We start from the raw sequence: 26,617 nt of genomic DNA, 5'->3' as shown, positions 1-26,617 counted from the left end.
AGTCAAGCTGTAACAGTTTTTCCTGGTTGTCAAAGAAACGCGGTCTTGCGTTATCCTGATGGAAGATTATACGTTTTCTGTTGACTAATTCTGGACGCTTTTCATCGAGTACTGCTTTCAGTTGGTCTAATTGGGAGCAGTACTTGTTGGAATTAATCGTTTGGTTTTCTAGAAAAAGCTCACAATAGAGGACTGCCTTCCAATCCCACCAATACACAACATCACCTTCTCTGGATAAAAACTGGCTTTTGGGATGGTTCATTTCGCTTGCCCCACCATCTCTTCTGTTCCACATTATTGTACAGTGTCTACTTTTCATCGCCCATCACAATTTGTTTAAAAACTGGAACGTTTTCATTACGTTTAAGTAGAGAATCACACGCAGAAATACCGTCAAGAAGGTTTTTTTCCGCTTAACTTACCTGGAACCTAAACACCAAACCGATTCACGAAACTAAGCTGGTGCAAATGATTTTCAATGCTTGATTTGGATATTTTGAGTATGTCAGCGATCTCCCGCATGGTGTAATATTGATTGTTCTTAATTAATGTCTTGATTTGATCGCTATCAACTTCAACTGGTCTACTGGACCATGGAGCATCGTCCAGCGAGAAATCTGCAGCACGAAATTTTGCAAACCACTTTTGATGTGTTCAATCAGTCACAGCACCTTCTCCATACACCACACAAACCTTTTTTTTTTTTTTTTTGCTTTTCAGTTTTTTTACCTTTCTTGAAATAATAAATCATAATATGCCGAAAATGTTACTTTTTTCCCTCCCATCTTCAATATTAAAATGGCTGCACAGAAATTCACCAATTCTGATTTATTTTTAAAGGCACGCTGATATGACAGCTGTCACAATGCAATCTAACAAAATTATTTCGAATGAAGTTGAAGACCACTAAAGTGCTACTGGAGCCATCTTACGGAAAACACCAAAGGGACTTTTTTGGCCAACCTAATACTTTGGTTTGAAGTGTTATAGGATCCCGTTAAATCACTTAATTCCTCTCCTGCCTTTCCTCTCTGATGCCAGTAATCTACCTTCCCTTGATATAATGCTAATGAAACTAACTCATCTATTAGAGTCATTTTGATAAATACTGGTAGGAAGTGCAGAGTTCTTTGCAAACCCAAGGTGCAGTATAAACTCTGATTAATAAAGAAGTCTTAGGCTTATAAAAATAACTGAACAAGTGTGGGCTCACCATATGCATTTATCCTTTCCCTTTGCAGCCTGGTGGCTGATGTGGTGGTATTCAACTCGGTTTTTAATATGGAGTCATTTCTTACTTCTATTGGAAAATTCATGAAGCTGATTCCTGATCACAGACCCAAAGATCTGGAAAGCATCATCAGACCCAAGTGCCAAGTTATTTACTTTCCCATCAGGTTTCCTGATGTGAGCAGGTCAGTATGTTTAACTCCATTTTCAATATTGTGTCATAAATTATTCCCCAAATGTGTAAAAATCGGTGATGTTCTTGCCAATTTTGACTTTTCAGTGTAAGCATGATTAGTTAGAGAATCAAGTTCTATTTCGCCATGCTGTGATTTACAAAGGTGTTAAATAATCATGTGTCCAACCTGTCACTGAATGGTTAATTCTGATACTGAGTTCTTCCTTTCTTTTCTCTTATTTATTTGTTTGCCAAAGCACAGTGCTTTGGCTTTTAACACTTACTGTTTTGTTTATTTGTTGTTTTGCTACAGAAGTCATTGTCAAGCATAGGTCTCAACCTTTGTATTCAGCTTTTGCCCACTGGTTTATATGTGTAATAGTAACTTCTAAGTAAATCAGTGTTAAATTTTACTGCTTAGATTATTTTCATTTCCCATGTTGTTTTTTCTGTTTTTTTTCCCCTTCTCCCGTTTTTATTTATATTATCTTAGTAAAGAGTTAGGTCTTCTATATTGGGTTGCAAATGCACTTAATTGCCAGTTCTTTTTCTCAGTCACTAAGGATATTTTTTATTACCCTTATCTCTGGACCCACCCTGAATTAGCAATGGATGATGTGGCTCAAAGAGAACATTCTAGAATTCCTTTTCACTTTTGATTAAACCTAGCAAAATTGTTTTTACTACCACCAGGAATATTTTCCCCTTGTGAATAGAAAGTTTACTTCAGTGGGACTCATACTAGCTGGGGATGCTGCTGTTTTGTAACTGACTGTGTCCTTAAAAAGAGTTCAGGGACAGCTGTTTCTTCCCCATCCTTGAAATGAAGGCAGGAGATAATTTAATATCCAAATATGCTATGTAGGAGGTCAGCATTAGTCTCTGTGTTCTGGACTTACTGAGTTCACCCAGATTTTGCTGTGGGGACACCCACTCTTCCACACCCCTAATACTGATTTAAGTGTCTTACTAGTTAATATTGCATTGAAGAAAAATCTGCCTAATACCAAATCAAGCTAGTGAGTCATAAAATTTAAGTTAGAACAACTTGCCTGATCCTTACTCTATGGAGTTCAGAAAACAGAAGGCCGGAGAAGCAGACTGGCTTACGCTCACACTGCTGATTACTGTCAGAGACTGTATTAAAATTTAGACTCTTATGACTTTTGATTAAATTTTCTGTTAACTATCTAATCTTCCTGTCAGTATAGGTCATTTGTCAAAAATATTTAATGATTTATTTACAGTTTTGAAAACTATAAACCTAAGTGAAACTAAGATCACAATTGATTTCATATATATGTAAATATGTATATAATATGTCTTTGTAATATATAATTTTCATATGTGTGATGAGAGAATGTCAACTTCTGAAAAATATGATTGTTATACTTTAGATCTGTGATTAGCTAGAACACAGCTTATACTTTAGATGAGGGGTTCCCAACCCCTGGGCCTGTTAGGAACCAGGCCGCACAGTAGGAGGTGGGTGGTGGGCGAGCGAGCAAAGCTTCATGTGCCACTCCCCATCTCTCCCCATTGCTTGCAGTACCATCTGAACCATCCCCCAGTTCGTGGAAAAATTGTCTTCCATGAAACTGGTCCCTAGTGCCAAAAAAGTTGGGGACCACTGCTTTAGACCATATTTTGAACCTTATTTTTTGACATGCTTTTAAGTTTTTCATATAATAATACATCGTCAAAATGCACATCTTTGGGCTTCCCTGGTGACGCAGTGGTTGTGAGTCCACCTGCCGATGCAGGGGACACGGGTTCGTGCCCCGGTCTGGGAGGGCCCGTGAGCCATGGCCGCTGAGCCTGCGCGTCCGGAGCCTGTCCTCCGCAACGGGAGAGGCCACAACAGTGAGAGGCCCGCGTACCTCAAAAAAAAAAAAAAAATGCACATCTTTAAGTGGATAGGTAGTTATAGCACATCTTTTTTTTTTTTTTTTTTTTTTGGTGGTACGCGGGCCTCTCACTGTTGTGGCCTCTCCCGTTGCGGAGGACAGGCTCCGGACGCGCAGGCTCAGCGGCCATGGCTCACGGGCCCAGCCGCTCCGCGGCATGTGGAATCCTCCCAGGCCGGGGCACGAACCCGCGTCCCCTGCATCGGCAGGTGGACTCTCAACCACTGCTCCACCAGGGAAGCCCCCTATAGCACATCTTAATTATTACTGCTATAGAATTCCAAATAAATAGTATGTTTTAAAATTCACTTGTATCTGATATAGTCCTACAACATCCTATGTTTAATACACCTGTGGCAATTGAATAGTTTATTAATTTGGACTGTATTACCATAAATAAATCTAGCTAAATGGAAGAAGTTTAAAAAATATTGTGGCCAAGATAACATTCATAAGCAAGGTCTTAGCCCAGAGTGTTATTTGAATTATTTTCAAATGGTAATTTGCTTTATCCAACCCAAACTCATATAGTGTAAGTAAGTGATTATTTGCATGAATGACAATCATTCTAATGCCTGCAGTCTTAAAAGAGTATTATTTTGTTGAGATGTTGAAAAATATTTAGTAATTCCAAAGGCAAAATAACCAAGGTGATTAAAAATTAAAAAAAAATTTTGAATGCTTCTATCTTTCTCTCGAATTTAATTTAAAAACAAAGCAGAACATATACATAAATTATTAATATAATGTGCTCTAATAATATATAATATAAGGTATATTAATCAGGGAAGGGAAAAAGCCATATTTCAGCAAAATATTTGAGGATTTATAAAGTTGATAATTGTTAAAACTCAGAGCATGTCTGTCATAGAGAAATTCAATATTGGGCTTGTAGTACCTGCGTACCTATTACCTTCCTCACCCCTCCACTGCCTCATTCTCAAAGACCAGAAAAATAGTAGCAAGAAAGAATATTCACTTGAAAATATTATATGTATTAAAACATTTTGAAGTGGGAAAGCTCTTAAATACTGTAGTTAGGCATGCACATATTTGAGTCTTCACCGCCACTTACTAGCTCTGTGACCTGTGCAAGTGTAATGACCCTGAGCTTAGGTTCTTTAATGGTTATGATTATATTTACCTATCCCCTCATAGGCATGATGTAGCTATTAAATGAAATAATGTGTGCCAAATGCCCAGCCGAGTGCCTGGCACATAACAGAACCTTAATAAAGTTTAATTCATCTTATTAACTCCTTCATCCCCATTGTTTTATAACCTAGCACATTTATTGCCACCTGAATATAAAGGACTGTCTTCCCCTTTGCCCTCTTTTAACACGTGAAAGTAAAGAAGTACTCTGCCAAAGGAACAGCCTAATATAAATAAAGAGGTTCCTTTATGTATTCTTTTTATCATCCTGACTCAAGCAGCCTTTTGGCCTCACCAGCACCTAGCATCCATTGATGGTAAGGAGCCAGCTCCTTATGTTCATTCTTCTCTTGTCCTAATTTTCCTCCTTCTTTCTCCAGTTTAACTTCCACATTCTGTCATCATACTTCCTTTCTTGTGTGTACTCTCAAATCTTTTGCACCTTTTCTCTCATATTTGATTAGGAGGAAACCCTCCAGCCGTACTTATTAGCCTACTCTAAATTCATGACCCCTAAATCCACATGGACCTGTTGAGCTGTATGGCAAGTGTACCATAATTCCTCTGTTCTAAATAACTGATAATGCATTTTTCTTTCTTTGTAAGCTTTTAATACCAAATCTTCTGTCTTCCTTCTCAGATCATAACTGAAAAAAATAGAAGCAATCAGAAGAGAATTTCTATATGCTGCCACCATTACATCTACCCAATTATGTGCTTCTGGGTGCATAGTTTTTATCTTCACACATACCTGTAACTATTGATGGATTGACCTTACTTCTGACTAAGACCCTGTTTCCACTTCTTTGCTGGAGCCCATCCTTCTTGCATACCTAAAAATTATTTTTCTAGCAATTTTTTTTTCTCTGATCTGCGTTATCCGTTTTCCTCTTTTCTGGATGGTTCCTATTAGCATACAAAAAATGCTATTTGTTTTACATCTTAAAAATATTCTCTCTTGATTCCACTTCTTCCTCTGCTACTACCTCATTTCTTTATTTCTCTTAGTAGCAAAACCTCTTGAAAGAGTTGTTTACACTTGTTTCCAATTTCATCCCCATTATTCTTTCTTAAAGCTACTCCACTGAGACTGTTTCTGTCAAGGTCCCTGATGATTTCCATGCCTCTAAATCCTGTGGTTAGTTCTCAGTGCTCATCTTACGTCACACATCAGCAGCATTGGACACACTGCAACACAGTCTTCAAGTTGGCTTCCAGGACACAGGTGCTGCTTCTCAGGCGTGTTGCCGGTTTCTCATTATGACCCTGATCTTTAGCTTTGGACTGGCCTTTCCCACTCTTGACCCTTAAGGGGTTAGTGGAGGAAGAGCCCAAGATTGAAATGAGAAGAAAAGATAAAAGAGTCAGGAGGTCATCAATGAGAGAATTATCCTGTGGAATAAAGGGAGGAGAGTTTTAAGGAGATGATTGGTAGTGAATTCAGAGGAGTGAGGTTAAATAAAGTGATGACTAAAATTATCCTTGAATTCAACGACTAAAGGGTCAGTGGTGCCCCACCCTGCATATGTTTTTTTCTGGTAGGGAGAGAAACAGCCTTCAAGTCTAGGTGAGATCTCTTTTTCTTTCTCTTTCTTTCTTTCTTTCTTTCTTTCTTTCTCTCTCTCTCTCTCTCTCTCTCTCTAACACACACACACACACACACACACACACACACACACACACACACACACACACAGAGGCTCTGCTCCATATTTTAAGGATGAAGGCACCAAGGCCCAGAGAAGTTAAGTGTCTTCTGGTAATCACACAGATAGATATAGACAGAGCAGAAACTGGAACTCCTATCTCAAAATCTTCATCCAGTGCTCAGCTCACCTCTTATTGTGAATGCAGTTTCAGAGGTCTTGATTATCTGATTTTTCAACGACAGCAGATTAGCAGCATCAAATTGGGGGTGCGATAAAGGCAGGCTCACTGACAACAGTGAAAAGTGACAGCTGACTGACAGCTTGACAACAAGGGAGGAGAGAGATAAACTGTTTAAAAAAATATATGAGAAGTGAAAAAGCATGGCAGCCTGGAGCCATTCTAGGGCAGTACAGGCAACTCTGCACATGGATAAACCCCTGCAGACATTCCTCCATGATTGTACAGCTTGTACATCAAATGGATAACTGTGATTTATTAAGAAAGATTAAATGGTAGCCAGTAAATTCTCTTTAAGAATATAGGGAAATTCATAACCCACTTGTGGCAGAAATTATAAATGACAGCAAATGGAGCTAAATGTCATGCCTTACTCTAGGATGTACATGAACCATGTTCACCTAAAGGAAGATAATAAACATCTAACCCTTTTTCATGCAGCTGCAATGTCTGTAAGCTTGGGTGACCAGGGAACATTTCAGTAAGACACCTTTTTTGGATTTTTCTGACTGGAGCCTTTTCATGTACCATATCTCCGTTTGCTGCTAGGGTGTATATATATTGGCTCCTTCAGCACTGAAGGCATCCAAGCCTGCCAGATGATTGGTAGTCAACAAAACAGATTTTGTAATATTAATACCATGGCTTAGTCCTTTTCGTCTGCTATAAGAAAATACCATAGATTGGGGGGCTAATAAACAACAGAAATTTATTTCTCACAGTTCTGGAGGCTGGGAAGTCTAAGATCAAGTCTCTGGCAGATTTGATGTCTGGTGAAGGCCTGCTTTCTGATTCATAGGTGGCTGTCTTCCCACTGTGTCCTCATGTGCTACAAAGGGCAAGGGAGCTCTCTGAGCTGTCTTTCATAAGGTCACTAATCCCATTCATGCGGGCTCCACCCTCATGACCTAATCACCTTCCAAAGCCCCCATCTCTTAAAAGCATTATATTGGGAGTCAGGATTTCAACATATGAATTTTGAAGGAATACAGATATTCAGCTTGCAGCATACCAAAAGATGAATGTGATCTCAAGACTTAGTGGGATGAGACTCACGATTGGAATGTACTGCAGAGGACGACTATTCTGTGTTAAAGGATATAGATTAGATTGAAAATGAAGGAATTTTTACTGTGCATTTCAAGAAGGCAAATTTCACATAGAGCTCCATGGTGCTGATGGTGTGTGATGGAGAGGAAAAAAGGGAGCAATTCTGCAGCTTATTGAGCTAGATATTGACTAGAGGAAGCCAATATTTTCCTATTCTAGATCATGCAACTGTCATAAAGGCAAAGTTTAGCAGAACTAGGGAATTTTATATATCCAGACCTTTGCACAGGTCTCAGTCTTATGAAATCAGAACATCTGAGGAATTTGCAACTTGCTTTCTGACAGTGTCCTCTTTAGAAGGTAGAGCTAACCATAACAGCTAACCTTCCTGAGTCTTATTTTAGTCTAGCATTACACTAAGCATATTATACATATTTTAGCATTTTATTCTTCCAACAATTCTAAAAGATATTTTCCATTTATAGTTGAAAAAAACCAGCCATACAAATATAAGTAGCTTTTTGCCTACACTCATACAGATAGTAAAGGTATAGGTAGAAATCAAACACATTTTTTACCCTATTTTAGAACCCGACCTCTTAAAAGTCTTTCTACACTACCTGTCCCAAAAAGAGAGGTTTTGGACCCTGGTACGTAACTTTGGCCAGTGAAGAACAAATGATTTATAAAAGAGAATTGATGGAAATGTTGAGTGAAAGGGAACATGTCATGGTAATGTTATGAAAGAAGGGACACAAAGTCTTAGAAAGCAGACTTTCAAAAGATTGAAGTTTTGAAAAGAGGAAACCTGAAAAGGAATGAGCAATTAAAAAAAATATATTTGTTGAGCATCCTAATGGAGAACTGTCTGTGGAGCCGAAAGCCCTAGTGTGAATCCTGGCCCTGTCGCTTTCTATCTAGTGAGCTCAGAATAGAACCTCAACCCAAGTCCAGTTAACTCCTTATGAAAAAGAGATCATACTGTTCTTGACTTAAGGAAGAGTGAACAATTTTAAAAAAAGAATTCTCATAGTCAAATTGAAAATTTGACTAAAGAAGCAGAATAGGAAGAATATGTCAAAGAAACAGCTGTAGACTCACACCATTATTTCAGTATAAGAAAACTATTTTATTTTTTTCAATTTCTAAGTATCTTGTCATTTATACAAACTCTCTTCCCTTACAAGTTAGCTTATAGCATGACACCTGTCTTACAGGACAGTCCCCAATCCATCATATTAGATGATAAGGATGTAACTGACTACATACATCTGCACAGCATCAGACTTCTTCCATCTGTCTCCCTTGTAAGATTTGATACTGAGGGCGTATCCATGATTTTTATGTAACTAGATAATCTCCACCCCCAACAAATTGGACCACATAAGAATGAATTGTAGAAATACAGTGAATTACAAAGTGGCATCCCTTATCCTTGAAAAAGATCATGTTTTCTGGAGGAATTCCATCAGGGAGCTTCAAAGTGGATATCATCTGCTTCAAATAGCATTCAGTTGGATTAAAGGTGAAGAGAGAAATGCTCAGTCTTTCAAGACCTGATACTTGTATATGTTTGTCATTTGCCTGCCTCCTCTGTCCCATTATATTGTGAAAAATGAGTTTAATTTTTTAATTATTGTTACGCATAATTAACGTAAAAAGATCAAGTGTATGTGTTTCCAATGGAGACCTTGAAAAAAATCATTCATTTATTTTTTTTTTTTCATGAGGGGATGAATGGATACTGTATCCTTAGGAGTTGAAGTTTGAACTTGGAGCTTATTGAAGCGTGTATACTTTGGGTTGAGAAATACGTGCTTATCTGGGTTTCAGGTCCAATTCAGTCAACACAGAGAACATCAAATATCAACCTCACTGTGATTATTAAGAAAAAATTTCATATGTTTCTGTGATAATTTCATTATCTATATATTCCTATTTTCCATAATATTGGATTGTCAGAGTTGTTAGAGAGTAAAAAAGAGTGGATTTTACCTGTGAGTTTCCTCATTTCATAGATTTTTACTTCCTGGGAAGAGGGGTTATATGAAGAGCATCTCTGCTTGCCTCCTTCCTACATTTTTGACAGCAAAGAAGGGAGGAGAACAATGTTGGTCGTTTGGAGTAATCTCATTTATTGAAACTTTAAGAATTTCTCTGCACATTTCTCTCTCCCTTTTTCCATGTAGCTAAAATGTGAAGCCAGACAGAGGTTTATGGACTTTGCCTGTTTTAGAAACAAAAAAAGGAGAATTTTAAAAACAGTGTGAAAACTTTAAATGAAAACTCTCAGGCTGTGCAAACAAAAGCGAGGAGCCTAAGGGCTTTTTGAAGAATTCTTATTAAAGAAAACACTATTTTACATTGCAAAGCAGATGTGTCAGAAAACAACAGCAGATCTGTAATTTGAGAATTTGTGGATTGATAAGACAGAAGGCAGCCCCCATGGCTCCCCACTGAAAACTTTCTGTTTTCTGTAGTCAACAGTTCCGCTTTTGCGGGGTGGGGGGGGGGGGTTGCCAGAAAACACCTTAATCTTCTTACCACATGTGGTCATATTTCTCTGATATTTTGAGAAAGTATTAGTGTTAGAGTATTAGTAAAACTACCGCCTTTGCTCTGAAATAATGAAGTGTGGGTACTGTCTTCTTTAATATTAATGTAGGTCTGAAGTAGAAGAATAAAAGTTTTGCCTTTATAAATTTAAACATCTCTGTATTTGATAACAATTATTTTGGTTCTCCAAAATGAATGTAAAAATGTGTTTCTTTTGAATGTCATTTAAAATTTTTATAGAATCAGTGTACTTAAAAAAACTTTTGATAAATCATTCCAATGTTTACCACCACTCACTGTCAAGAAATCTCCTTTGTATCTAATGCAAATCTTTCATGCTGCGATTGTATTGTAACCATCTTCCTCTTACTCCCCTTAAGAGAAGAGAGTTTGGTTTCAGCATATATATACCATCCCTCTGTTGGTCTGAAGTTCCGTGGAACGAACTTTTGCTTTTTCAAATGTACCTTTTAAAGAAATTATTATCCATGTTAATGCCTAATTATAACAGATTTCTGCTGTCATCAACTTGGGTAATAATAGTAACCTCACCAAAAAAAAGCACTCTGAATTCAGCAGCAACAACAAAAGCCTATCCTTTTGTTATAAGATGATTTACTCCTGAGAACATTTGATTTGATTTTACATCAGAGATTTGAGGTACATTTTTTTACGTAGTCCTGTCCTAAGAGATTTGGGAGGTCAGAAGCAAAGGTCACAGATCACAGGGTAGAGAAGTAACTGAAAATCCAAGAATGTTCTCAGGGACTGCATCATCAACCCAAAGGGAGTCATGGAGCAGGGCTGCTGCAAAATGGGGATGAATGTCACGCGACAAGCTCAAACCACAGCAAAAGGTCTGCTTAGGCTCTCTTTCCCTCTTCAGGCTCAAAGGGCATCGCCAAGCTTCCCATAGCACAATGAACAATCATTAGTGTAAAGCCATCAAGGCAAGAATGAGTTACGTTATATACTCTTGTTTATTACAGGAGGGCTATATGCAATGCATATTATTTAGAAAGATTTCAAGTAAATGACTTTGATGTTTAAAGGATCAAACTTTGGTTATCTTTCTAAAAATAACTAATTCAAATCATTCCATTCCGAGTAGTGCTGAATAAAAAGATGGGAGTCAGCAGTATGGTGTACTGGGATTCTCGTTTGGCTTATTACCACTTGCTACCACTGTTCAGCCTGGAATACATTACTTAACCTCCCAGAGCTTCAGTTTTACCGTCTGTAAAATGGAAATTGAAATAGTACCTGCATCTTTGGCTTATTAGGAGGAGTGAAATAATTATTACCATATGCTTACTGAGCTCAGTGCCTACAACCTAATAAGTGTTACGTAAATGTTAGTGGTTTTATTATGATTCCCATCATCACCATTGTGGTTTTCACTTGACAGGATTTTTGACAGGTCGCCCATTCAGTATGACTCCAAGCTGAAAAGTAAGGGGGGACAAAATTCTGAAAACCCTAGTAATTTTATAGAATACCTGAGGATCTAAAGTTTACTACTAATTCATATAAAGGTAGGGACTGTCTTATATCTTGTCAGTCCCCATCACACCAGCCAAATGCAATACTTTAGCAGTGTGAGTACGCAAGAGGAAAAGTCACATGTGCTGCTCTCCACATCTGCCTGGCACCTAAACATATGCATTCCTTGTGGTACTGGTGTGTGGGATGGTGAGTGGGTACAGAAGTCATTTTAGTTAAGTGTTCTTGTAAAGAATGTTGGGGGTGTTTTAGAAAACTTTCCATTAAAAAATAATTTGGAATGTACCATTCAACAGTAAGCTACCGGAATAATCTCTCACCCAGAATGGCTTATTCCCTAAGAAATTCCAGATAAAAAACTTGATTATATAGGAAATTCTTTAAAAATGTGCTTCAAAGTAATTAGATACAATAAAATATGCTTAACAGTAATTTAATTCTTTGAAATTTTATTCATCCCATTGTTCACTCATCGTCTATTAAAAGCTTGCTATTTGCTTACCTCTGAAATGGGTATAACAATACAGTCTGTGAACTAAAAGGGTTAATAAGCCTGGTAGTATATTATAGGCTCAAGAGTATGGCCGATTATTACCATGAGATTGGTCATCTGTGAACAAAGCTCACCTTGAAATATCGTCTAAAAGTGGATGGTCCAACCAGTCTTACTGGGCACTTAGCTACAGGAAAAATATGATTGACTGGAAAAGACAGCAGTGGCTTAACAAAAGAATGTGTTAACAGAAGGGCTGCAATCCACGTGAAATGTAGAATACATGGAAACACAAGATTCAAGAACCAGAAGCAAAGGAAAAGAGATGCTGAATCTAGAAGATGAGTCACAACAGAAGTACACTCTCTTGAAGAGCAGAGAAAATTCACCAGAATTTACCACGGCATCATTAAGATATCATCTCTACTAATCCAACTCCCTTTGCTCTGATTCCACAATTGCCAAGCAATATTCTGTTTATTACTACATCCTTCCTAGTAACTTAATTCAAGAAACTGTAATCCTAAATGTCAGAAACAAATATCTGGATATTGGAAGGGCATATTCTCTGGAGATCAATAAATTGTGGCTTTTAATAATTTTTTTAAAAGCCTGTGTGGTAAATACAAGGTATTCTGGGATATAAGGATGTATAAGACAAGATCCTTAATTGTAAGAACTTTGTAGAAATGATAGGCATAGTCAGGTGACTCCAAGTATAAGGTAGAAAAAAAACTGAGTGCTTTTTATGGCATCTGAGCTGGGCATTAAAGACTGACTAAGCTTTGGGCATGATAATAACAGCATCATTTATCAAGTGCCTTTTCTGAGCATACACTTTATGTATATTATTTCCAATCTTTACCAGCCACCCGCAAGCTAGGTACTATTATGCTCATTTTGCAAGTGAGAAAAGAGGTTCAGAAGTTAAGTTAAGCTTGCCTGAGATCCTGTAGCTACCCAAACTGTCTGGCTCCAATATGCTGCTTCCATTAACGCCGTGTTATTTCTTGCTATGAGGGAAAGTGGGAGTGAGATAGAGTGAGTACGAGGGCACATTATGAAAAGGGGGAGAGTAGTTGCAACCAGATTTGTGGCAGTGAATGATCATTGCACCTAGAAGAGAATAACTACCTTTGTCTTAATTGGGTGAAGAGGTGGTAAGACTAGAAATGGGAATTAAGGCCAAGGAATGTGGACTGTAGCCTATATGCATCTGCGAGCCATTGCTAGATTATAAAATGGGGAATTTGATATTGACAAATGATTATCAATGGGATAAGAAACAGGAAGTAGAGAAACAAGTTAAAAAACTACTAGAATACATTATTAAAGATGAACTAGGGAGGTGGCTTATGGATGAAAAGGAGGAAATACACATAATTACACCGGTTGTAGACTTGCAAGTTGGTGGGGTAACTTACTTGATAGAGGAGTGGTCAGTGATAATCTTGAAGTATTGACCATACTGACTGGGAGTATATCCATTCTGCTGGAATTGAGAAATAGATAGCTTATCTGAAGATGGTGAATTCAGAGTGTTATATGTTGAGCTTGAGGTGTTGGCGGGTCATTTAGATGGAGCTGACCAGCAGGAAGTATCCTCTCTTACCTCTGTGTCATCATTTAGAACCTTGTGTGATTTGTTACATTGACTCACTTCTCTAGATGTTTCGCTCCTTCCTTTGACATACTTGATACAGGTCAAGTTTATTTTTGATAAGTCCAAGATATCTATTTCTTGTCATTTGTTACTGTCTTATGAAAACGAGGTGCAGAATTTGTAAACATCAGATCTCCTGATCTCTTTCATTTCTGGATAAGCAGGAGTTTATTGACTTAATTTTCCCTTTGTCTTCTCAGAGTTCAACAACTAAATCACTTTCAGTTCCTTTGGACAAGGAAGCCTGAATCAAGTACTGTATGATGATGTGTGGCATAGTGCCTAAGAAAATTGACTTTGATATCAGAGCTATGTCCTAGTACCACCTCTTCTGCTGACCAGCTGGCTGATGTTGAGAAAGTTGTTTGAACTCTCCCACCTCATTTATTTTCTCTCATCTGTAAAACAGGGGGAATATTAGCAGTCTCATTGGGTTGCTGTGAGAGTCAAATGAGGTACTGCATGTAAGGTACTTGTGAAATGCTTGAGGCACAATGAGGCTTAAATAAATGGTAGTTGTTGTTATTGGCTTTAATTTGTGTGTCCTCACCATGTCTTTAGTGCTTTCATTAATCTATACAAAATTTATTTAATTTTCTGTAGAGCCAGAACTGTGCCCCCAGTTGTGGTCCAGTATGCTTCAGTAATTTTAGGAGCATCAGATGATTTTGCTTGTCAACCCCCCACCGGCCGCCTTTTTTTTTAAGCCAGCGTTGCTTGCTCTAGTACTGACTTATCTTTACCATGCTGGACTGAGTACCAAAATTCTACTTAGAAGTATTGCTAAGAGTATTATATCCAAGTAATATTTTATGCCTGTACTCTTGTCATGTGTGTTGTGGGTCGTCTGTACTTTGACTTAATATGAGGTGAATCACAGACCTTTCTCACATCTAATAAGGTTTGTATTGTTACCTGCTATCTACAAAAGACTTCTCTGAGTGATTAGAAATTATAAGCTTTCCTTAAGTTTGGTTGTTTTTGTTCTTACTATATTTGGCTCAATGTTGCCTACAAATTTATTTTTATTAATAAGTGTTTCTGTGCAACTAGTTCTTAAATAATTGTCACTTTTTGTTTTGGATGATTCCAGTTTTGTGTATCAGTACTATTAAATATGGAACTTAAAAAATTTAGCAAACCTAATAGTGAGAATTTAATATAGGAAATCTAGTTATAATTTTCTTTAATTAAAAGTAAGCGCTTTAGTTGCACAAATACCTGCCTTTCTTTCAGTTTTACCTATTGTTCTAAACTGAAAAATCTTGGTGCTGTTCCTTAGGCACCACGAAATGAGAATGGTGGAAGTTATTTCCTTAATTTCCCCCTTGGCCATACACTAAAATTCATATGTACATTCTTAGTGAGTCCCAAGAGAAGAAGTATTACTTTGGCATTTCTTCTCTCCTATGCGTTATATTTTTGTGTATCTGTAGAAATATCTTCCTTGTTCAAAATTCAGTCTCCAGTCCAGTGCTTCCTCCCATAAGCTAAGTCTAAGTTCATGGATATGGCTGGCAACTGTAAGTTAATTTTCATGTAGAGAACTGATTTATCTGTTTGCGACACCCATCTCATTCCAACCCTGTGTGCATCTGCTCTAGTAAGTATCAACTGATGTCCTGAGCAGACAAAGTGATTCTGTAGAGAGAGGGAGGGTCTATTCAAAGCTACCACATTTCATGTTATAATACCAAAACTCATTTTGTAATACCGAATCTGAAAGTACTTGTTATAATTATTTTTCACTAATTGAAGAGGGAGCTTCTGTCTCAGCCCGTGAGAATAGATTTGAAAGGACATAAGCAAGAGACAATGGGAAAGTAGAATATCCAGGATTAAGTGATGAATTCCATTGAAAATAGAAGACAGGGGAGAGAATGAATGAAAAAATTCATAGGTTTTAAAATTATTGGGCTACTAACTGAAATAGAAAAATCAGAGAAAAATGTCAACCACATTTCTATGTGACAAATTTGTTTTCAGTTTTAGGCAGTTGATATTTTTATGAAAAAATAGAACTAGAACTTTCCAGAACTGGAAGAATGTCTAAAAAGTAGAAACTTTAGAAATCTTCTAGTCCAATTCCTTCATTTAATAGCTGGGAAAACTGCAGCAGAGAGGTTTTTACCTGAGGTTATAGATAGCAACACAGTCACAATTTGGACACCACTTGCAGCAATTCATGAGATGGTTAGAAATGCGCGACCAGGGTTGTTCATTGTGTTAGTAATATTAGTAGGATAGGATTAATCAGCATTGATAACATAGAGCAATTTCATCAGGAGTAAATGTTACGCAGAAATATCTTAGAAGAGCCTCAGACATTTCAGTTGCATAGGAACTTGTTGCTGTTTTCACTGAAAATATCTAGCTCTCCGATCATAACTCATTTTGAGATGAAAATGCATATGACTCAGCCAACTCTATTTGCTTATAACATATTTTGCTCTTCCAGTAAACACTGGGCTTCTCATAAAAAACTTATTCTGGGAGTGAGGAATAGGAGTTTCCAGCATTTAAAACTCAGAACCTAAAAATGATTTTGATCATCTCTTTTTTCTGGGACTTGGTATCCAAAATTCTGAATGAACCAATATTATACACAACTCTCAATTTTTTATGGTTCTCTTTGTAAATTTTGTATAAATCACTTACCCTTTATGATTAGAAACTTATCCTGTGCATTCCCTCCATGTCTTTCTCCAGAGGATATTGAAAAGGTCCATTGCATGATAGTTTTGGTGATATGCCTGTCCTGCCTCTTCCTTAGGGCTATCAGGTGACTCCTCCTTTTGTCTTTGAGTCCTGTTTGGGTAGCTGGCTGATGCTTCTTGGGGTTAGCTGATGGATTAGTTCAGAGGACATCACAGTGGGAGTTGGAGGTCGGGGAGGAGTCTCATGTATTATAGCAGGACATGGTGCAGAGGAAAGAACAAGAAGTTGTGAGTCACACCTGGGTGATTTCAGTCTTGGCTCAGCCACTTTCTAGATGTGCAACTTGGTCAAATTATGTCACCTTTTCTGACCTTTAGCTTCCCTAACATTAAGTCATAGAGTTGAAGTGAGAGTTAAGTGAGAGAGAACATAGATACAGTGTTTTACCCAGAGCTCGGGGTATATATTCTGTGTGCATCTCCCTGCTCTTCCCCTGTATAAAATCAGATTTGCTACTCTGTTATACTTCATCAATTTTAGTTGCCACTCACAGGCATCTGAATTGACCTCTTTGTGTTGCTATCTCAATTTCTGGTGCTTTTGGTGATTATTAAAGAATATAAAGTTTAATTTGCTCTCCTGTGGATAATCCACACACCGCTATAATGTTGAGTTGATGTTTTTTTTCCATCTATTCTCATGACTAACTTAGTTCACTAAAATAACTTTATAAAATATAAGTCCTTAGTTATGACATTTAAAGTACTCGGGCTATCCAGCACCCTTTCCTGCTTGCTTATAGGTATTTTTTACCTGTTCTGTTTATTTTTTATTCTTCTTTGGTCTGTCTTTGTTATGTTTTCTTTACAGCTATTTTTCAGGGGTTAACACTTGCGGAACAAGGCTGTTATAATCAGTAAAAGTTGGTGGAGCTACATCTTACTCTTTAGACAGAGAATCCACTGTTCACATCATTATATGCAGTTACTGAGTCCTTGGCTTTGATTCAAAGCTTGTTTCTGCCCCTGCTCGCAGGTATTTTTTACATCTCGTGAATGTGCAGGTTCGTTGAGGGTGCCATCCTTCCACTTGAAGGTAGATAAGTCAGCATCAGTATGGTAATGGGTAATTGGTTATTTTCTGGACAGAGAAGGTATGGCTCAGATGTATGTGGCAGGGAAAAGCTAGCATGAGCTTGTATAATTTACTGAAGACAAATCTGTAGCACAGGTAATACACCCAGAGCTAACTATAAATTAAATTTAACTATAAATTTAAAAATGTCTTAGATACAAAATTATTGTTTCTGGCCGAACCTTTTCTTGTCACTCCAAAAAAAGATTGCATCAGAATTGCAGCCCTTCAGAAATATCATCCTGAGGTGATAAAGTCTTTTCCTCTCCCAGCTGATGAAGCATCACCCCTTGAAACATGTATTTGGGATCTAATTATGTGTCCTGTATCAATAATGTATGTTGATATGCAAGCCCTCAAATAATGTGATTTTTTCCCCCCTAAAAAAAAAAAAGCCAAATGACAATTATAATCAGGTTGGTAAGATGTAGCCTCAAGCAGTGTTTTCATCATTGGTTGCACATTAGAATCACCTGGGGAGCTTTAAAAAAAAATTCCTGATGTTCAGATCAATGAAATTAGTCTTTGGGGTTGGAACCCAGGTATTAGCATTTTTCTTAAAGTTCCTTAGGTTATTCTACTGTACAGCCAATGTTGAGAACCACTGACCAAATGCATCACTACTAAATAACAGTCTGTGGAAGGGTCATGTACCTGCAGGAGCCCCTTCTGGTTGCACCCTTTTTAGTATTGTGAAAATGTACATTCCTGTCTACAAGGGTCCTCAGGCAATCCGTAGTGAAAATTCAGTGTCTTCATGATAGCGAATGTGTGTAATTCCCTGGCTGTCCTGATGAGAATTAAGAAAATGTTAAAAAATGTATTTATCCGTGATCTCTTTCTCCCCAAGTGTTGGCACTCCTCCATTTCCCATTGACTTAACGTTCAATTTTTCTCTTCACTGTTTTTCTTGGGTGACATTGGGAATTTTTACCATCTGATGAAGGCAGATGTATTTTCAAATAAAAATGTCTTAAGCATTTGTTCTTCCTACTACTCCTTTCTTTGGCAGAATATTCATATAGTTGATAAATAGTTTGCTTTCTTTAAATACCTTTTCATATAATCTTTGTAGCATGTTTCATGGGTATTTTAACCTACTTTTATGGTTTTCCATGAAACAAGGTATTTTCTAAATATGTTATGCTGAATTTAACTGAAATAAGCAGTTGTACTGTATGCCTTTAGAATGATGATGATATCTTGCATTTTAGGGTAACACTTACATCGTGAAAGACTCCAAAGCACACTGCGAGTGGTTACAAATTATACAGTGAAGCACAGTCCCCATCATAGAGTGAAGCATGGCAGCTGTTTAACAGCTCATCACAACACTGCACAGCAAGTTAGGGTAGGAAGTGAAGAATAATACTGGATTCACTTGAAAAAATTGCCAGGGGGTGTGAGGTAAGCAGAATGTAATTACCTAAATTGGAGTTTATCCAGGACATAAGGCTAACACCTCCAGTCTTAGAAGAGAAAGCTCTGATTCGTTAATAAAGGTGTACTTGCTTTCTATGTAAGTGAATTGTAAGGGTGCTTCTACCCTCTTCAGACCATCAAGGTATGCTCTAACAGTGTTCCAGCTGAGACTTTAAAAAGAAAAACAGCAAAACCTTCAAAACCCACATGTTTATACTAACTCAGGAATGAGAGATAGGTTTCTATTTGCATGTCATCTTTGGCTCTTAATGGCTGTTTGGAAATTGTTGAGGACTCTAAGGCCAAATTAAGGATTAAAAAATAACTCCATGATAGATTAGTGATGTCTGCCATGGGCATGAGAGAAGTAGTGCTTATACTTGTAAGCCATATTTTTGTCGCCCTAGCACTAGTACTTAGCTACTACTTTCCTGGGATGAGTTAGCAATACTCTTAGTTCTTTTCAAACCTTCTGATTATTGTTAGTTACTGCTACAAGCATATTTAAGATTTCCTGAAAAAATTCTAGGGAAAAGGGACACTGACAATTCTTTAATAACCATGATTGGCGGGGTTAGAGATAAAGAGATATAACTTTAGGTCAAAAACTTCAAAGCAAAAAGTGTCCAACAGATGAAGCAGTTTGGTGTCAGGTTGTGTTTTCATTTGGGAAAATAAATCAACATCTTGGGGAAGCAAACAGGAATTAAGGTCAGGAACACAAGAGAGCAGAAGCATGTTAAATCAAAGTAAGAATTGGAAATCAGAATTTGGTTTGTTTGAGGAATGTTGGAAACAAAGGGTAAGAGGGCCAGACATGCCATGGGCCCCGGGTCTGAGAGCAGCACCAGGGATAGCTCCCAGTGCTGGTGGCTTCTCCTTGGCTCTTTGATTCTTCCTCATTCAGCCCTGCCCCTCAGTGTGGCCCTTCTAACTTTGGCTTAGTAATGTCTATAAAATCAGGAAAATGAACCCCTTCATCCTATTAATGTTAATATTGGTAATAACTGAGGTAGTGCATATTTCATTCTTTCATTTTACACACCTTATTTCATTAACACAACTTCACGTCGGTATTATAACTTAGGTATTACAACTTCCACTTACATACGAGAAGATGAAATTAAGTAATTCACCCATAGTCACATTTCAAATCAAGGGTGGAACCGTAAGTCAAACTTTGATCTGTCTGGTTCCCAAGTATGTGCTCATATGACTGTACCACAAAGTTCCATGAGAATGAGATCATATGTGTGGCACTTGCTTTTTCTATAAAGCAGGATGACTATAGGGACATTCTGGGGTTTTAGAACAGTTGAGAAGGGAATTTGAAATGCTCCTTTTAACAGGCTAGAGTATGGATAATTTGCATGTTCTTCTATGCTCCGGAATAATTACTAGTAGAGTTTTTAGAACTTATAGACAGTTTTTTTGTAGTCCTTGCTTTTGGCATTGTGGAAGTATTCAAGCAGAAGAACCATATATCAGCTTGTTCAGACAGAATTCTGCATTTCTGTAAATTTGGTGGTAGTGACCTGTAGCTTACATTAAACACTAGGTCTTATATCTCTGTCATATTCTTTATTTTATTTCCCTCAATATATACTGCTATGAATTGCTGTAAAAGATCTTTTTCAACTCTGATTTAGATAATTTGTAAGCTTAAGCTTGTTTTTTCATATGTCCCTGCATCTGATATAAAAATTGAGGATTTAAAATTATAGATCATATTTCAATCTACAGTACTGTGTGAATTGTGATTATAGATCATCTTTCAAAATGTCAGTCTCTGGGCATTGGTTTCCTTTTTATTCTTAGGAATTTCCAGGAAGGAACTCTAAAACTTTTTAGGTCAGTTGTCTAACCTAATAAAAACAGGTTTGGTTTAAGTAATCCTTTAAAATTCTAAATGAGATAATAAAAAACCTTTTTATTTGATGAAAGACCATAGTGAAAAAATAACAATTTTTTTTTTTAGTTATCTACATTTTGAAATAATTTTAATACTTTATAACAGGAATAAAAACCCAATTTTACATCTGAGGCCTTGTAAGTCCAGTTTATGCCTGAAAATAATTAAAATGTTCAGGTTATAAAATTTCTAAATATGCCTTATGATGGAAGAAATGACAGATCTTTAATCATAGTAATGCTATTATATCACTTTTAAAGACTCTGTGGGTTGTTATCTACTACTGTACCTTTATGATAGAGGTACAGTTTCCTCGAAGAACAATATAATATCATTCTGGAGACCTTCAAGGTGGCAGAGGACTAAGACGTGGAGATCACCTTCCTCCTCACAAATAGAAATACATCTACCTGTGGAACAACTCCTACTTAACACCTACTGAACGCTGAGAGAAGACCTCAGACTTCCCAAAAGGCAGGAAACTACCCACGTACCTGGGTAGGGCAAAAGAAAAAAGAAAAAACAGAGACAAAAGAATAGGAACGGGACCTGCATCTCTGGGAGGAAGCCGTAAAGGAGGAAAAGTTTCCACACAGTAGGAAGCCCCTTCACTGACGGAGATGGGGAGCATGTGGTGGGGGGACCTTTGGAGCCATGGAGGAGAGCACAGCAACAGGGGTGCAGGGGGCAAAGCGGAGAGATTTCTACCCAGAGGATGGGTGCCGACCAGCACTCACCAGCCTGAGAGGCTTGTCTGCTCACCTGTCGAGATGGGCAGGGGCTGGGAGCTGAGGCTTGGGCTTCGGAGGTCAGATCCCAGGGAGAGGACTGGGGTTGGCTGTGTGAACACAGCCTGAAGGGGCTAGTGTGCCACAGCTAGCTGGGAAGGAGTCTGGGAAAAACTCTGGAACTGACTAAGAGGCAAGAGACCATTGTTTTGGGGTGCATGAGGAGGGGGGATTAAGAGCACCACCTAAACGAGCTCCAGAGATGGGCACGAGCCGTGGCTAACAGTGCGGACCCCAGAGACAGGCATGAGGCGCTAAGGCTGCTGCTGCCACCACCAAGAAGCCTGTGAGCAAGCACAGGTCACTATCCACACCTCCCCTCCTTGGAGCCTGTGCAACCCGCCACTGTCAGGGTCCTGTGATCCAGGGACAACTTCCCCGGGAGAACACATGGTGCACCTCAGGCTGGTGCAACGTCACACTGGCCTCTGCTGCCACAGGCTCACCCCACATTCCATACCTCTCCCTCCCCCCAGCCTGAGTGAGCCAGAGCCTCCGAATCAGCTGCTCCCCCTGTCCTGTCTGAGTGAAGAACAGATGCCCTCAGGTGACCTACATGCAGACATGGGCCAAATCCAAAGCTGAACCCCAGGAGCTGCATGAACAAAGAAGAGAACAGGAAATCTCTCCCAGCAGCCTCAGGAGCAGTGGATTAAATCTGCACAATCAACTTGAGGTACACTGCATCTGTGGAATACCTGAGTAGACAATGAATCATCCCAAAATTGAGGCGGTAGACTTTGGGAGCAACTGTAGACTTTGGGTTTGCTTTCTGCATCTAATTTGTTTCTGGTTTTATATTTACCTTAGTTTAGTATTTAGAGTTTATCATCACTGGTAGATTTGTTTATTGATTTTGTTGCTCTCTTCTTTTTTTTATATATAGATATACATATTTTTTTCCTTTTTCTCTTTTTGTGAGTTTGTATATGTATGCTTCTTTGTGTGATTTTGTCTGTATAGCTTTGCTTTTAGCATTTATCCTAGGGTTTTTTTTTTTTTAATATAGTTCTTAGTGCTTGATATCATTTGCAGATTGCTTTCTTTAGCTTGGTTGCTCTCTTCTTTGTTTCTTTCTTTTATTTTTATTTTTAATAATTTTAAAAATTTCAATTATTTTATTTTATTTACCCTTCCTTCCTTCCTCTCTCTCTCTCTCTCTCTCTCTCTCTCTCTCTCTCTCTCTCTCTCTCTCTCTCTTTCTATTTTTTTTTCTTTCTTTCTTTTTTTTCTCCCTTTTCTTCTGAGCCATGTGGCTAACAGGGTCTTTGTGCTCTGGCCCGTTTGTCAGGCCTGTGCCTCTGAGGTGGGAGAGCTGAGTTCAGGACATTGGTCCACCAGAGATCTCCTGGCCCCACATAATATCAAATGGTGAAAGATCTCCCAGAGATCTTCATCTCAATGCTAAAATCCAGCTCCAGTCAATTAACAGCAAGCTATGGTGCTGGACACCCTATGCCAAACAGCTAGCAAGACAGGAACACAACACCACCCATTAGCAGAGAGGCTGCCTAAAATCATAACAAGGTCAATGACACCCCAAAACACACCACCTGACATGGTCCTGCCCACCACAAAGACAAGATCCAGCCTCATCCACCAGAACACAGGCACCAGTCTGCTCCACCAGGAAGCCTACACAACCCACTGAACCAACCTTAGGCCTGGGGGCAGACACCAAAACCAACAGGAACTATGAACCTGCAGCCTGAGAAAAGGAGACCCCAAACACAGTAAGTTAAGCAAAATGAGAAGACAGAGAAACACACAGCAGATGAAGGAGCAAGGTAAAAACCCACCAGACCAAACAAATGAAGAGGAAATAGGCAGTCTACCTGAAAAGGAATTCAGAGTAATGATAGTCAAGATGATCCAAAATCTTGGAAATAGAATGGAGAAAATACAAGAAACGTTTAACAAGGACCTAGAAGAACTAAAGAGCAAACAAACAATGATGAACAACACAATACATGAAATTAAAAATTCTGTAGAAGAAATCAATAGCAGAATAACTGAGGCAGAAGAATGGATAAGTGACCTGGAAGATAAAATAGTGGAAATAACTACCACAGAGCAGATTAAAGAAAAAAGAATGAAAAGAATTGAGGACAGTTTCAGAGACCTCTGGAATAACATTAAATGCATGAACATTCAAATTATAGGGATCCCAGAAGAAGAAAAGGAAAAGAAAGGACTGAGAAAATATTTGAAGTGATTATAGTTGAAAACTTCCCTAATATGGGGAAGGAAATAGTCAATCAAGTCCAGGAAGTGCAGAGAGTCCCATACAGGATAAATCCAATGAGAAACATGCCAAGACACTGATTAATCAAACTATCAAAAATTAAATACAAAGAAAAAATATTAAAAGCAGCAAGGGAAAAACAACAAATAACTTACAAGGGAATCCACATAAGGTTAACAGCTGATCTTTCGCAGAAACTCTGCAAGCCAGAAGGGAGTGGCAGGACATATTTAAAGTGATGAAGGGAAAATCCTACAACCAAGATTACTCTACCCAACAAGGACCTCATTCAGACTCAACGGAGAAATTAAAACCTTTACAGACAAGCAAAAGCTAAGAGAATTCAGCACCAGCAAACCAGCTTTACAACAAATGCTAAAGGAACTTCTCTAGGCAGGAAACATAAGAGAAGGAAAAGACCTACAATAACAAATTCAAAACAATTAAGAAAATGGGAATAGGAAGATACATATCAATAATTACCTTAAATGTAAATGGATTAAATGCTCCAACCCTAAGACATAGACTGGCTGAATGAATACAAAAACAAGACCTGTATATATGCTGTCTACAAGAGATCTACTTCAGACCTAGGGACACATACAGACTGAAAGTGAGGGCATGGAAAAAGATATTCCATGCAAATGGAAATCAAAAGAAAACTGGAGTAGCAATTCTCATATCAGACAAAATAGATTTTAAAATAAAGACTACTACAAGAGGCAAAGAATGACACTACCGAACAATCAAGAGATCAATCCAAGAAGATGATATAACAATTGTAAATATTTAGGCATCCTAGGAACACCTCAATATATAAGGCAAATGCTAACACCCATAAAAGGGGAAATCAACAGTAACACAATATAGTAGGGGACTTTCACACCCCACTTTCACCAATGGACAGATCATCCAAAATGGAAATAAATAAGGAAACACAAGCTTTAAATGATACATTGAACAAGATGGGCTTAATTCATATTCATAGGACATTCCATCCAAAAAGAACATAATACACTTTCCTCTCACGTGCTCATGGAACATTCTCCACGATAGATCATATCTTGGGTCACAAATCAAGCCTTGGTAAATTGAAGAAAGTTGAAATCATATCAAGTATCTTTTCTGACCACAACGCTATGAGACTAGATATCAATTACAGGAAAAAAATCTGTAAAAAATACAAACACTTGGAGGCTAAAACAATACACTACTAAATAACCAAGAGATCACTGAAGAAATCAAAGAGAAAATGAAAATATACCTAGAAACAAATGACAATGAAAACACAACGACCCAAAACCTATGGGATGCAGCAAAAGCAGTTCTAAAAGGAAAGTTTATAGCAATACAGTCCTACCTCAAGAAAGAAGAAATATCTCAAATAAACAACCTAAGCTTACACCTAAAGCAATTAGAGAAAGAAGAACAAAAAAACCCAAAGTTAGCAGAAGGAAAGAAATCATAAAGATCATATCAGAAATAAAAAGAAATGAAGGAGACAATAGCAAGGATCAATAAAATTAAAGCTGTTTCTTTGAGAAGAGAAACAAAATTGATAAACCATTAGCGAGACTCATCAAGAAAAAAGGGGAGAAGGCTCAAATCAATAGAATTAGAAATGAAAAAGGAGAAGGAAAAACTGACACTGCAGAAATACAAAGTATCATGAGAAATTACTATAAGCAACTATATGGCAATAAAATGGACAACCTGGAAAAAATGGACAAATTCTTAGAAAAGCACAACTTTCCGAGACTGAACCAGGAAGAAATAGAAAATATAAACAGACCAATCACAAGTACTGAAATTGAGACTGTGATTAAAAATCTTCCAACAACAGAAGCCCAGGACCAGATGGCTTCACAGACAAATGGTATCAAACATTTAGAGAAGAGCTAACACCTATCCTTCTCAAACTCTTCCAAAATAAAGCAGAGAGAGGAGCACTCCCAAACTCATTCTACAAGGCCACCATCACCCTGATACCAAAACCAGACAAAGATGTCACAAAGAAAGAAAACTATATGCCAATATCACTGATGAACATAGATGCAAAAATCCTCAACAAAATACTAGCAAACAGAATCCAGCAGCACATTAAAAGGATCATACACCATGATCAAGTGGAGTTTATCCCAGGAATGCAAGAATTCCTCAATATATGCAAATCAATCAATGTGATACAACATATTTACAAACTGAAGGAGAAAAGCCATATGATCATCTCAACAGATGTAGAAAAAGCTTTTGACAAAATTCACACCCATTTATGATAAAAACCCTCCAGGAAGTAGGCATAGATGGAACTTACCTCAACAGAGTAAAGACCATATATGACAAACCCACGGCCAGCGTCATTCTCAACGGTGAAAAACTGAAACCATTTCCTCTAAGACCAGGAACAAGACAAGTTTGTCCTCTCTCACCACCATTATTCAACATAATTTTGGAAGTCCTAGCCATGGCAATCAGAGAAGAAAAAGAAATAAAAGAATCCAAATCAGAAAAGAAGAAGTAATGCTGTCACTGTTTGCAGATGACTTGATACTATACATAGGGAATCTTAAGGAAGCTACCAGAAGACTACTAGAGCTAATCAATGAATTTGATAAAGTAGCAGGATACAAAATTAATGCACAGAAATCTCTGGCATTCCTATACACTAATGTTGTAAAATCTGAAAGAGAAATTAAGGAAACACTCCCATTTACCATTGCAACAAAAAGAATAAAATACCTAGGGATAAACCTACCCAAGGAGACAAAAGACCTGTATGCAGAAAAGTATAAGACTGATGAAGGAAATTAAAGATGATACAAACAGATGGAAAGTATAC

At 37.8% G+C, this 26,617-nt stretch overlaps 1 protein-coding gene across 16 annotated transcripts in view; it reads left to right on the top strand.

The window, feature by feature from the left end:
* The window catches only part of GTDC1 (glycosyltransferase like domain containing 1), a 425,639-nt gene that overhangs the window by 177,511 nt on the left and 221,511 nt on the right, over nucleotides 1–26,617 (top strand). For 15 of the 16 annotated variants that reach the window (XM_067025953.1, XM_067025952.1, XM_067025956.1 and 12 more), the window contains one exon: nucleotides 1,242–1,415. The exons of the other annotated variant lie outside the window; for it this stretch is intronic. In XM_067025953.1, coding sequence (XP_066882054.1) covers nucleotides 1,242–1,415 — 174 coding nt within the window. The remainder of the gene's footprint in view (nucleotides 1–1,241; nucleotides 1,416–26,617) is intronic. 16 annotated transcript variants of the gene reach the window in all.

The sequence above is a fragment of the Kogia breviceps genome, chromosome 2, assembly GCF_026419965.1.
Source record: "Kogia breviceps isolate mKogBre1 chromosome 2, mKogBre1 haplotype 1, whole genome shotgun sequence".
NCBI classification, from domain to species: domain Eukaryota; kingdom Metazoa; phylum Chordata; class Mammalia; order Artiodactyla; family Physeteridae; genus Kogia; species Kogia breviceps.
Note: the sequence above shows the minus strand (reverse complement) of the source record. Positions and strands in the feature narration are given on the sequence as shown.